The sequence below is a fragment of the Chlorocebus sabaeus genome, chromosome 21, assembly GCF_047675955.1.
Source record: "Chlorocebus sabaeus isolate Y175 chromosome 21, mChlSab1.0.hap1, whole genome shotgun sequence".
Taxonomy (NCBI): Eukaryota; Metazoa; Chordata; class Mammalia; order Primates; family Cercopithecidae; genus Chlorocebus; species Chlorocebus sabaeus.
In genome coordinates, this window is record NC_132924.1 from 40,403,783 (window position 1) to 40,416,870 (window position 13,088).

At 43.9% G+C, this 13,088-nt stretch overlaps 1 protein-coding gene across 2 annotated transcripts in view; it reads right to left on the bottom strand.

Annotated features, from left to right (window-relative positions):
- SP4 (Sp4 transcription factor) overlaps positions 1–7,549 on the bottom strand; it is an 86,002-nt gene extending 78,453 nt beyond the window's left edge. The window contains exons 1-3 of one of the 2 annotated variants that reach the window (XM_007981921.3): positions 6,820–7,549; positions 6,282–6,392; positions 4,232–5,786 (exon numbers count right to left, since the gene is read on the bottom strand). In XM_007981921.3, coding sequence (XP_007980112.2) covers positions 4,232–5,786; positions 6,282–6,353 — 1,627 coding nt within the window. In that variant the 5' untranslated portion in view covers positions 6,354–6,392; positions 6,820–7,549. Of the gene's footprint in view, positions 1–4,231; positions 5,787–6,281; positions 6,398–6,819 lie in introns of both variants that reach the window. The other variant, XM_007981920.3, reaches the window with a different exon arrangement.
- Between the last annotated feature and the right edge of the window lie 5,539 nt (positions 7,550–13,088).

Here is a 13,088-nt window from a genome sequence, read left to right on the forward strand (position 1 = left end):
GATATCAATTGTTCCTACAAGCTCTAAATTCTTTAAGGAAATGTAACACCTGAAATTCACTTTATTTAGGGCTCTCTGACTACTAGAAAACACTGTGAAAACAGGTAGTTAACTCTCCTCACTTAGTTAAAATAAAGGAGCTTAAGCCAGAGGTACAATTAGTTGTCTTTGAGCTTAAAATAAGGTTTCTGCTTTTCCTTTGAAGTCAAACTCAGCATGTTCTCACTTACAAGTGGGAGCTTAAAAAAAAAAAAAAGATTACACAAGGACATACAGGTGGAACAACAGACACTGGGGACTACAAAAGGTGGGGGGTGGGGTGAGGGTGGAAAAAATACCTATTGGGTACAAGGTTCACTATTTCGGTGATGGGTACACTAAAATCCCAGACTTCACCACTATGCAATATATCCATGTAACATAACTGCGCTTGTACCCCCAAATCTACTTTTTTTTTTAAAAGTAAAAGTAAAAAAATTTTAAGTCAAAGTCAGAATCCCAATAACAAAACAAAAAGAATGCAGAGCATACACATATCTAGTTCCTACTACAATTCTAACTAATGCTCAGCATGAAGGTCAGGATTTACAGCTGAGACCAAAGCACAGAAACACATTATACTGAACACATTATTAATGGGAATAGGATCCCCCTAGGTTGTCACTAACATTCTCATTTCATAAAACTAAGTATGAAGCTCCCCAGCTTCAAGTACTGGTTTCATTAGATTTACGTTGTATGATTTTACTTTTTTTCTGTCCATATCATCCAGACTTCCCCTAACCTCCTGAAGAGTAAAATGAGAATGGTGGATGGTGGAGAGTTTTAGCTCATTGTCCTTGAGCTAGCAATTACATCTGTCAAAGCCACTAATTTTTTCAAGACTTGTCATAAAAATTTAGAGCAAAATTTTCCCCACAGATTAAACAATACCATTCTCCTGGGGAACACAATGAACCGACCAAGAAAGTACTTACAGATGAATGGGGACATCAAGTAAAAGATCTGAACTTTCAGGGCTCATTTATAAAAGGGTGATATGGGTACGCATTTCTCCTTCTCCCCTTTGTCAAGACAGTAAAGTTCCTGGTGTCCCACTCTTAGTGTCTTTTTTCTTTTTTTTTTTTTTTGAGACGGAGTTTTGTTCTTGTTGCCCAGGCTGGAGTGCAACAGCGCGATCTAGGCTCACTGCAACCTCCGCCTCCTGGGTTCAAGTGATTCTCCTGTCTCAGCCTCCCGAGTAGCTGGGACTACAGGCATGTGCCACCATGCCCGGCTAATTTTGTATTTTTAGTAGAGATGGGGTTTCTCCATGTTGGTCAGGCTGGTCTCGAACTCCCGACCTCAGGTGATCCGCCTGCCTTGGCGTCCCAAAGTGTCAGGATTAAAGGCGTGAGCAATAACACCTGGCCCACTCTTAGTGTCTTAAAAATGCAAAGTCAAAAGAAATCAATGAAAACAAAGTTGTTTCATTCGCTTCATTAAAACCATTCCAAGGCATTGCTCCTAATTACAAACTGCTATTTTCTTCATCATCTTTTATACCTTCGTTCAAGGAGCATTTGTCAAGCACCTACTATGTTAGGCAATGGGGTAAAATCTGCAAACAACTAGGCCTAGATTCACTGTATTGACTTGTAGACATCAAGCAAGGTACATTTCTGGTCTTTGTCAGACGGCTGTCTTTTTAAAATGATTGAGCATATTTATTAGAACATAAACAACATCGACAAAATTTTAAATCTTTGGTTTCAGGGGGAAAAAAATCCAACTATACAGAGTTCAAATTTTCTCCTATACTTAAACAGAACCACCCAAATCATGTAAATCCTTTAAGTGAAAAAATTATCCCTGAAAATGAAGGAATAACCACACCTATTGGCAGTGTTCAGCATACAGTAGCCGTCTCAATACACACTTGTAAAATAAAAACTAAAAAGTTGTAGTTGCCACCAAAATCCATTCTCTGAGGCACAAATGAACTAGCTCAACACCCCCACCTGCTTCCATATTCTGTCTTCTGGTTCACTGCTGATGACCAGACACTTGATTCTCAAACTTCAGTGAGTTTGTCTGTTTGAGACAGGGTCTCACGGTCACTCAGGTGGGAGTGCAGTGAGGCAATCAGCTCACTGCAGCCTGGATCCCCCAGGCACAAGCAATCCTCCTACTTCAGCCTCCCAAAAAGCTGAGACCACAGGTGTGCCACCACACCCAGCTAATTTTTGTTTAATTTTTTGTAGAGACGGGGTCTCCCTATGTTGCCCAGGCTGGTCTTGGACTAGTGCGCTCAAGCAATCCTCCCACTCTGGCCTCCCAAAGTGCTGGGATTACAGGGATGAGCCACCACAGCCAGCCACTTCAATGAGTTTTAGAATCACCTGGAAAGTTTGTTTGAAAGGCAAATCCCTTGACCCCCACAATTCAAAACTTATACTACCAAAAACTGGATCCTGCGTTTATGATAATGCACCATTCATGTTAATCTAAGTTTGGGTGGCCAAAACATTTGTTTACCCTCACAATGGCTAAGGGAAAACCTCTGCATTGCAAAAGATAACAACCAGAGAGCAGAAAAATTGATTACTTCTAACCTAAATTATAAGTTACTCAATTCTCTTAATCACAACTCACTAATGTTTAATAAGCAAGATGAAATGGAGGTGAAGTAACTTCTGCTTTGACAATGCAAACTGTCATTCAACCCACCAAAAACAAAAAGTTTTCTGAAATACTATAATTATTGTCAAAGTTTTTAGCAAAGAAATAGAAACAAAGCAAGTTAAGGATTGTAATCCAGAGAAACACTTATGTAATTATGTTGTAATAGTTTTAAGAGAAAAAGTACCACAATCAAAACACTAACTAGATGACTGTGCTTGCCAATATAGGGGCCACTAGCCACATGTTGCTACTTAAATTAAATTTAAAATTCAGTTCCTCAGTTGCCCCAGACACATTTAACTGCTTAAGAGCCACATGTAGCCTGTGGCTAACATTTTAGATAGGGCACATAAACATTTCCAACATCACAGAAAGTTCTGCTGGATAGCGCTGGCCTAGAATCAGTGGTATCTGGATAAAAAATATAATCTCAGTTCTCCTGAATCAGATGGCTTTATCTGGCAATTTACAATTTTACATATATATGTCCACTTTAGGTATTAACCATAAAAGAAGGCCCTAGTGTAACTTTTCAGCAACTTGTTTCAAGAAAGATCATTCAAAAGTGATAAACTTATTTATCTCAGATTATCAAAATAGAAATATTTAACTAACAAGTTCTGGAAGTATCAAAGGCACTAAAACATAACGAGGTTTTCATCAAATCAGAAATCAATGAAAAGGGTTTAATTACTAGAAAACAAAAGTTATTAGATACAATAAGACTGGTCCAAAAAAGATTAAAACTACTTCCCAAGTACTTTAGAAGTATCTATTTATATGCATAACAAATAACAACTGCTTTTACAATTGGTTTAAAAATAACTTTACCACAATTCAAATTAGTGATTTTACTGTCAACATTTTTCATCGCTTTCCACCAATCTTATATTAAACATCTACAAATCACACAATGACCATAAGATGTAATTAAATATAATTCTATAAAAGAAGGATTATTTGTTCAAATCCTGATATTAGCATAAAAGTAGACATAAAAGTTAACCAAACAATTTACAACTTAAAATTATCTCTCAACTGTATCAGTATCTAGTTTAAAACAGTCCAGTGTAATAAAACACAAAAGCATGGGTGACAAGATGCTGAAGCTTGAGAAATAACTTGCACGAAAAAAAAGTTAGCCTTATCACACCACAGAATTAAAAGTTCAACAGACTCACAATTATATATACCAACTCAATTTAAAATTACTTTCCCTCAAAGAGAATATCATTTTGACTAGGCTTCTTTCTGAAGAGTTCGAATGTATTCAAATAAGACCACTAAACTACAGAAGGCAATTATGTTTCTAATCAGAAAGCTTTGTCCCATAAAATAATACTTTTAAAAAACTAACAAATTTAACACATTATAAAATCTACAAAAGTGAACATGTCACACTGATTACTATAGAGCTATGTTTGTTAGTATAATATTCCTGTTTCTGGTTCCTTATGATTCTGTGTTTACTTCAGAGGTTTAAGTCAAACCTAAGAATTAGCAAAGAAAAGCAGTAATTGTTAGGAAAAACTATTTAAAAGGTACTTAAAAAGATGTCATAACTTACCTGCAACACTAGTGATTGTAACGGGAACTCCCTGCACTTGAACACCTGCAGCACCCAGGTTGGCAACGCTCACTGTCTGAAGGTTAGGCACTGATGCAAGCTGGGCAGTATTCAAAGTTATTGGGGCACCAGCAACAGCCACCGGAGCAATCTGAGCAAGAGTTGTGCCACCGCTTGAAGACACTGGGGTGATGGTTAATTGTTGGGATAACCCAGCATTCTGAACTTGCAAATTTGAAAGACTCTGAATATTCTGAACCTGTACAGTTTGCCAACTGATTTGCCCTGAAGGTGTTAAAGTTGGAGCCCTGATAAGCACCTGAGTCGGATTTACTGCTTGAAGCTGAACATTCTGTAAAGGCTGCTGCTGGATGGTCTGAATTGTCTGCCCTGACTGGAGTTGAAATGACTGTGGTGGAATAGCCTGAATGATCTGTTGCTGAGGCTGTTGGATCTGGATCTGTTGTAAGATAGGTTGGCCTACAATTTGCACCTGCTGAAGAGAATTTGATTGATCCTGTGCATTCTGCATTCCATTAGGCTGAAGCTGACTGGAGCTCTGGGCTTCAGACTCAGTAGTAGCAGGTGTTTGAGATTCTTCAATGGTGCGTTCAGAACTACTGGCTGACGTGCTTGCATACTGGCCCGTATCTGCTGAGCTCACTAATGTGTCACTGCTTGTCAAAGATGTTGAAGCAGTGGTTGTGCAGGTAGTGGAGGAGGAGGGAGATTCCGGCATAGTACTGGCAGAAGTAGTGGTGTTGGTGGGTGTGGAAACTAATTGATTCCCATTGGAAGTCCCACTATCAGTAGTAGTAGCAGGCTGGCCAACCTGCCCAGTCCCTCCTCCGGCAGCCACGTTGTTTATCACTGGCAAAGCTAGAGTCACTCCTCCAATGTTAATTGGTAGGGTTGTTACAACTTGAGCCTGAGTACCAGGAAGAGTCTGTAACTGCAGTGGTATTGAAACACCAGGTCTAATTTGGACTGGAACTGTCTGATTTGCCAGGTTTTGAGCAAGAATATTCCCAGAAGCTGTCCTGTTAGCAGCTGTAAGTATAGCTTGATTATTACCTGCAGAAATGAGCTGAATTTGACCCTGCAAATCCTGTAGAGATGAACTACTAGTTGGATTGATTTGAATTTGTTGACCTTCCACTGTCTGAAGTTGTGGAATTACTTGGTACTGTACACTACCACTTGGATTTTGTACTTGTATGACTTGAAATTGACCAGGGGTGGAAGAATTACCTGATTTAGTTTTTGTAGGAGATGCACTCCCGTTATTACTGCTGGAAGAACTAGACGAACTAGAAGCTGGTTGAGAAACGTTATTCTCTTTTGAAGCAGGAGGAGTGGAGGCAACAAGTTGCCAAGCGTTTCCAGCAAGTTGCGTTGTTACCAGTTCTAGCTGTTGTGGTTGATTCTGAAGTTGCACCAATCCTTGACTTGGATCTATAATAATTTGTTGCTGTCCAGTTGCTTGATTTTCACCAGGAGTCCCTATTTTGCTGCAAGTAGCTGCCAGTAAAGCCAGAGGAGAGGGCTGAGAGTCCTACCCAAAATGGGATGGTAAAGGAGAGGGGGGGGAAAAAAAGTGGGCGGATTTAGTGGAGGCCAGTAGTTGCCAGGGGGTTACTTATTTTGACAGCTCTACATAACAGAATTTAGGAAGCAGCAGAAATCAAAAAGAAATACAAACGAAAGTAGATAAGAACTATATGAATAAGGAAGCAAGTCCTATAATATAAAGTTTAAATAAAAGGAAATTTCTTTAAAACTTTGTAAAGTGTTATGTTCCTAAACTCAAAATGCCATTAGGAACACACACACCCTTTTCTTATAGTCTGAATTCCTGATGTAATTTTAAACAGCGTTATACCCTTAAAGAGGTGAAATCTTGATGAATTTACAATTTAAGTTCCACACTCTCAGAAAGATGTTTTGAGTGGATAAACATTTTTATTGTTACTTCTGGGCATTTAAAGGGCATAACTCCCTCTCTCTCCTAATGTGTCGTGATGAATTTTTTTTATTTGCTTGCTTTTACCTGGGAGCCTGAGGTTTTGGGTTTTTTATTGTTATTCTCTGGCTCAGAGGTTTTCCCTCCTTCTGTAGCCATCGCCGCTGCCGCTGCCGCCTCCTCCTCCTCCTCCTTCTTCTGATCTGCAACAAACCCCCCCACCACACACACACACGACAACAGGTTATTAGGATTATTATTATTCGTCTTCTTCCTCTCCTCTTTTCCCCCCTCCCCCCGAACATTAATCTCCATAAACCCGCGATCCACGCACACCGGCAGGGGGTGGGGGAGAAGGAGGGAAGGGAGGAGGGGGATATCACAAAACGTGGTTTGAAACCCGACCCATCGGCTCCAGAGCAACACCCAGAAGGAGGTTGTTCTCTCTCAGACATTAAGACAAAACACAACCCTCCTTCCCTCCCCCTGATTCCCTCCCGCCCTCTCCTCCTCCCCTTAAAGCATCTCAGCGGCCCCGGGGGAGGGGGAAGAACCGAGCAGGGTCTGGGGAGGGAGGGAGAGAGGGAGGTGGCGAAGGAGACTGAGGGGGGTGGAGAATACGTACCGCTCATCCCGCATTAACAGGACAAACCCTCAGACGGAGACACTGGGATAGAGGTGGGTGGGGGTGGGGGCGAGGCGGGAGGAGAGGCCGGTCCCGCCCGCCCGCGGTGGCTCGGAGGAGGCTGTAGCTGGCACAGGCTCTGCCTCTTTTTCCGCGAATGGCCGCCGCTGGGCTGTGGCGTAGCAGCTCCTCTCTCCGCCCGAGCCCGGCTGACTCGCCCTTGATTGACAGCGGCGGCGCGCGGCGCGGGCGGCGGCGCGGGTCGGGGGCGGGGCCAGGGCGGTGCGAGCCTGGCCGACTCCCCACCCCCCTCGGCCTCTCTCCGCCGGAGCCTCCGACTCTCCACCCCTTCCCCCAGCGGATTGGCCGCCGACCTGCCGGGGGCCGGGGCGCTGGGGCCGCCTCCTCTCCACCCCCTTTCTCGGGGTTATTCTTTTAGCAGCTCTTCTCCTCCTCCCCGGCTGCTCAGGGGCTCTTTCTGTCGGCGTTCTAGCTCAGGAGCGCTGTCGGTAGGCCCTCCATACACCCAAACTTGTTGTCTCAGGATATCCCGCCCCCTACTCATTTCCCAGCGCCCTCCACTCAAAAACCCGCTCCAGCAATCCCTCCAGTTGCCACTAAAGAAAAAAGTAGGGCCTTTGCCCCAGGCAAGCGAGAGGGGCGGACGTGGGCGCGCGCAGACCACCGACAGATCGGCGCGCCGGCTGAACTGCCCGCTGCCCCCGCGTAGGGAGCATGGCTTTCCTGAGGCGCATCCGGACCCGGGCGCCCTTTTTCCCTGGCTCGGTCTCCATTGGCTGAGCCCACGGTGACGCGCGCTGAGTGGTGGGAGAAAGGGGGGGTGGGGTACTGCCGCGAAGGCTCTCGGTACTCGTAGTTTCCGGCGGCCGCGGTGCCTTCTTCGAGGCACCGCCTCTCTCCCGCCCCCGACCGAGGCCTGGCTGCCGAGCGGAAAGCTGCCCGAGGGGGCGGTGGCGACAGGGCGTGGCCGGGGCCGAGTGGGAGTTGAACTGAGCGAGGAGGAGGGGGAATGGGTGTTGTTTGCCTGGGCCTATCCGCCGCGCGGGGCTGCCCAAAGCACCTCTGCCACCGCCTCCTCGGCTCCAAGCCGCTCCCCGCGGGGCGAGCTCACACCCGGAGCGCTCGGCGATTGAGCGGGCGGCGGCGTGGGGAGGCGGGGTTTGCTGTCCTCGGGGTTTGAATGAACCCGGCTTCTTGAAGCAGCGCCCTTGCCTTGCCTTTCTTTGCTCACCTTCCCCTCAGGCCCCCCGCTTTGATTCCGAGGCCTGTTTTCTCACAGAGAAGGATCTTCCATTTTTATTTGTTGTCTCTCTGGCTGACAGCTGGTGCAGAACAGTGACCTGCCTTCTAGGGTTGTATCGCGTTTTGCCTAAAAGCCTAAGTGGTTGGCAGAGTTCTAAGCCTTAGCTGACAAGAGAGTCTCCCGGCAGAGAAAAGCCCAGCTCCATAAGGGTCAGCCCCGCTTACGGTTTAGCATGAGCATAAGGGCAAGTGGAATTTACATCTGGCTGCACAAAGCATTTTATTGTCAAATGCACTTGAGCAGTGTCCTGCCTCAGCTTTCCTACAAAGTCCTGAAGTCAGGATGATGCCATGGAACGTAATCAGCGCCTGATTAACTGTACCAAAGGTGAAAGTGACCCCACATGTAAATACTGGCCTTGGGAACAAGGCATGCTTACACACCAGGCTCAAAGTCATTCTCTCTCTTTTTACCTGGGCTCCACACTCAGCCTTGGGCATTTTTGTCTCCTGCCTGAGGCCTGACATGTTGCAAGGGCGAGGAAGTCCCAGATGCTGAACTTGACTGGCATTTCCTCTGCTTGTTAAAGTAATTGCAAAATCAGCTAGTGACAAAGCCATGCAGCAAGACAAAGCAATTCGAATAAAGAATTACATGGTATTGTCTACCCCATCTTATAAAATGAGCCAGAGATCCCTGAACAACATGTTTTTTCCCCATCGTGTACAATATAGAAAGCTCAAAAGTGCTTCTTGCAGTTACGTATATACTGTCTCTATCCTCAGGTCCCCTCCTCCCCCCAGTTCACCATGATAAATGAAGACTTTTTTCAGTCTTATGAATTGGGGTTTTCATTGTCGTTTTCGTTTAGAAAACTTGCTTCAGAGAGGCAATGTCACTGACTCTGAACCATAGATTAAAAATAATACTTTGGAAGGGTGAGGCAGGCGGATCAGGAGGTCAGGAGTTCGAGACCAGTCTGGCCAACATAGTGAAACCCCGTCTCTACTAAAAATACAAAAAATTAGCCAGGTGTGGTGGTGTGTGTCTGTAAGCCCATCTACTCAGGAGGCTGAGGCAGGAGAATTGCGTGAACCTGGGAGGTGGAGGTTGCAGTGAGCTGAGATCTAGTCATCGCACTCCAACCCCAGGCGACAGTGTGAGACTCCGTCTCAAAAAATATATATGATGATAATAATAATCATCATCATAATAATAATGCTTACCATCAGTATGAATCCACAAAGTCCTAAATATTCTCCACCCTATAGGTAAGTGGCAATACTAGTATCCATGAAACGTTAAGTCCTGCTTTTTATGGTGGACCAAAGTCTTCTAGTTCCTGGCTGTTATGGACTGAATGTTTATGTTCTCTGCCCCTTTCCCCATCCATGTGTTGAAATTCTATGTGGGGCGCGGCTCACGCCTGTAATCCTAGCTCTTTGGGAGGCCAAGGCGGGCGGATCACTTGAACCCAGCAGTTCCAGACCAGTTTAGGCAACATGGTGAAACCCAGGCTCTACAAAAATTAGCTGGCATGGTGGTGCCATCCCGTAATCCCAGCTTCTTGTGAGGCTGAGGCGGGAGGATCGCTTGAGCCCAGGAAGCGGAGGTTGCAATGGGCCAAGATGGCGCCACTGCACTCCAGCCTGGGCAACAGGCTGTCTTAAAAAGAAGAAGAAGGGAGGGACGGCTGGGTGAAGGATGGATAGGAAGGAAAAATTCTACCCTTTAGTGTGATGGTATTAGAAATTAGAAGGTAGGGTCTTTGGGAGATAATTAGGATTAAATATGGAGCCCTCATGAATGAGGTTAGTGACCTTAGAAGAATCAGGAAAGAGCTTGCTTCTCCTCCCTCTGCTCTCTTCCATTTGAAGATAACAACCAAAAGTCCTCAGTGTGATACCCAGTGGAAAGCTAGTTTTGCTAGGGAGGTAATATTGACAAAGACTCTCTCCTTTGACCAAACTTTAATCAGGTTCGTCTGAGTCCTCTTTCTGACTAGGTCCTGACCTGGAACTGTCCTTAGTTTAGTGGCTTTGTCCATTTAGTCCAGTTTTAGCAAGAATCTTGCTGCCTCGGTTGGGTAAAAACGCCTCACCCTTAGTATTTAACCATACTTGATATCCAATAAAATTCCTTATCCCCTGTTCTCGATATCTTAGCACCCTGGCCTGCCTTCAGCAATAATCCCATTAAATTGGTTTAGCCAGAATCCTCCTTTATTCTGGAAATTTCCCCTTAGTAATTTTCCATCCACTGACTCCATCCTGCTCCTTGGCTTCAGATCTCTAGTTGTCTTTGTATTCATAGTTGAGTCCAGTCTTTCTCTCCCACTGCAAGACCACATTGGATAGTCTCTCCTTGACTAAAGTCTTTATTGCTGTCTTTAACAAGTATCCTGAATTATTTTTTTCTTCAACAATGTAAATATAAATTCAACAAAATAGCCTCAGGCCTGCGAGGGTGGTCTCTTCCCTGAGGAAGAAGTGGTCTAAAAACATTCCTTCCTACGCTCATTATTGCCTAGAAAACAGTGACTTTCAAACTTTTAAAAAACTATGACCCACAGAAATATATATATTTTACATCATGGCTGGCCCAGTGTGTACTTTTTAAAAATATATGACCCTAGGCCAGGCGCGGTGGCTCATGTCTGTAAGCCCGGCACTTTGGGAGCCCAAGGTGGGCTGAATTGCTTGAGGTCAGGAGTTCAAGACCAGCCTGGGTGAATCATTTAAGGTCAGAAGTTCAAGACCAGACTGGACAACATGGTGAAATCCCATCTCTACTAAAAATACAAAAATTAGCCAGCCATGGTGGCGAGTGCCTTGGGAGGCTGAGGCAGGAGAATCACTTGAACCTGGGAGTCAGGGGTTGCAGTGAGCTGGGGGCTATAGTAAGCTGAGATCATGCCACTGCACTCCAGCCTGGGTGACAGAACAAGACTCTGTCTCAAAGAAAAAAAAAGGAATAAGTATATTTTATATTATGGCCCAGTATGTACACACACAGAGGAAATCAGCATTTGTATGTGAAATATTTAACGACACTGAGCACTGACCATTCAGCTCAAACACTTCCATAAAGCTGAAATAGTGTCCTAGAGGTAGAAGTCCTCTGCCACGAATTATCCTTGTAGTTATGGAGTTGAGAGACCCAGAGGGTGGGGGAACAATGAGGGGACTTGGCAAGGAGGGGACACTGGTTGACACCTGAATGAATGTGACAGAAGGAGCTCCAGAGGTTACTTAGTACTTCAAAAGAAGAAACTTAGGCCCAAACATGGCATAAATGAGAAAAGGGGACTGTATTTGAGTGTCTCTTTTAGGAAGTTCCTTTTTTTTTTTTTTTTTTTTTTTTTTTTTGGAGATGAAGTCTTGTTCTTGTGCCCCAGGCTGCAATGCAATGGTTCCCTCTTGGCTCACTGCAACCTCCGCCTCCCAGGTTCAAGCGATTCTCCTGCCTCAGTCTCCCAAGTAGCTGGGATTATAGGCGCCTGCCACCACGCCTGGCTACTTTTTGTATTTTTAGTAGAGAGGGGGTTTCACCATGTTGGCCAGGCTGGTCTCGATCTCCTGACCTCAGGGTATCCACCAGCCTTGGCCTCCTGAAGTGCTGGGATTACAGGTGTGAGCCACTGCCCCCAGCCAGGAAGCTACTTTTTAAATAACCGTTAAGCTGCTTCATTTTTTTTTTTTTTCTTTTTTTCTCCTAGCACCCTCTGAAAGTTACACAAATCGTTTTGTATTTGGGAAGCAGATAGCAAAGATTTGGAGAGACCATAAGCCAGAGAATAGTCAAAGCTTAATATCCACTTTTGCTCAAAAATGTATTAACTGAGAGTATAGCCAACCAGAAATTAGACATAGGACTTAGTGAACATATTTCACTTAGAACAAATAGCCTCATTAGTACATCTGGACCATGCATAGTTGTTACCATAGTAAAACCCTGGTAGAATATAAAATCGCATTAAAAATAAATTCCTTAGCCAACAATAATTGGTTTCAGGAAGCAGAGAAAGTTTTACAGTTTAAGTGTAATGTAATTTGGATATTCATATACATATACATATATAACTGACACCGGCAAGTGAATCAAGATAAACCTGCAGAGTGCTGTGTTCAGCAGATAAGTAGATGGCCTTGCTATTCCTCACATGTATGCATTTAGCTCTCTCATAGTCTGCCCATGTACAACTTCAGAGAAGATTTAATTCAGAATTTTTAAATGTATAAAGTTTATTATTTCAGCCCCGTTACATGTATAGTTAATTCACATTAGAACACAATTAATAGCTATTGGCAGTTATTGGAACATAGCATATACAACTGTTCAATATTTTATATCAATCTATATGTGCAAAGGAGTATTATATGGCTTATTATTGTTGCCATAAAATAAAAGATATTTGGTCAATGTGGAAGTTAAGACATAGATGAATTAATTTTCCTAAGGTTATATATGAACTGGTGATTGCCAAGTGCAGTGGCTCATTTCTGTAATCCCAACAGTTTGGCAGTCTGAGGTGGGAGGATCACTTGAGCTCAGGAGTTCAAGACCAGCCTGGGTAATATAGTAACACTATGTCTCTAGAAAAACTAAAAAAGAAAAAAAAAAAAAGTAACTGGGTGTGGTGGCGTGTACCTGTTGTTACAACTACTAAGGAGACTGAGGTGGGAGGATCGCTGGGGCCTGGGAGGTTGAGGCTGCAGTGAGCCATGATGATACCACTGCACTCCAGTCTGGGTGACAGAGCAAGACCCTGTCTCAAAAATAAATAAAAAATAAAGTCGATAATTAAAAATCATGAAAATATAGAACAAAAATGCCTAGTGTATTTGCAATTGTAACTTTCTAAAACATGCCAATTCCAGATACTCAATTTATTATTTTTTTGTTAATAATCTTTCATTGGATAAAACTACTCAGATTTATATTCTAGTCTGCTGCTTATTAAAAGTGCAGCCTTTGAGCAAGTGACTTCAACCCTTCTGAGCCT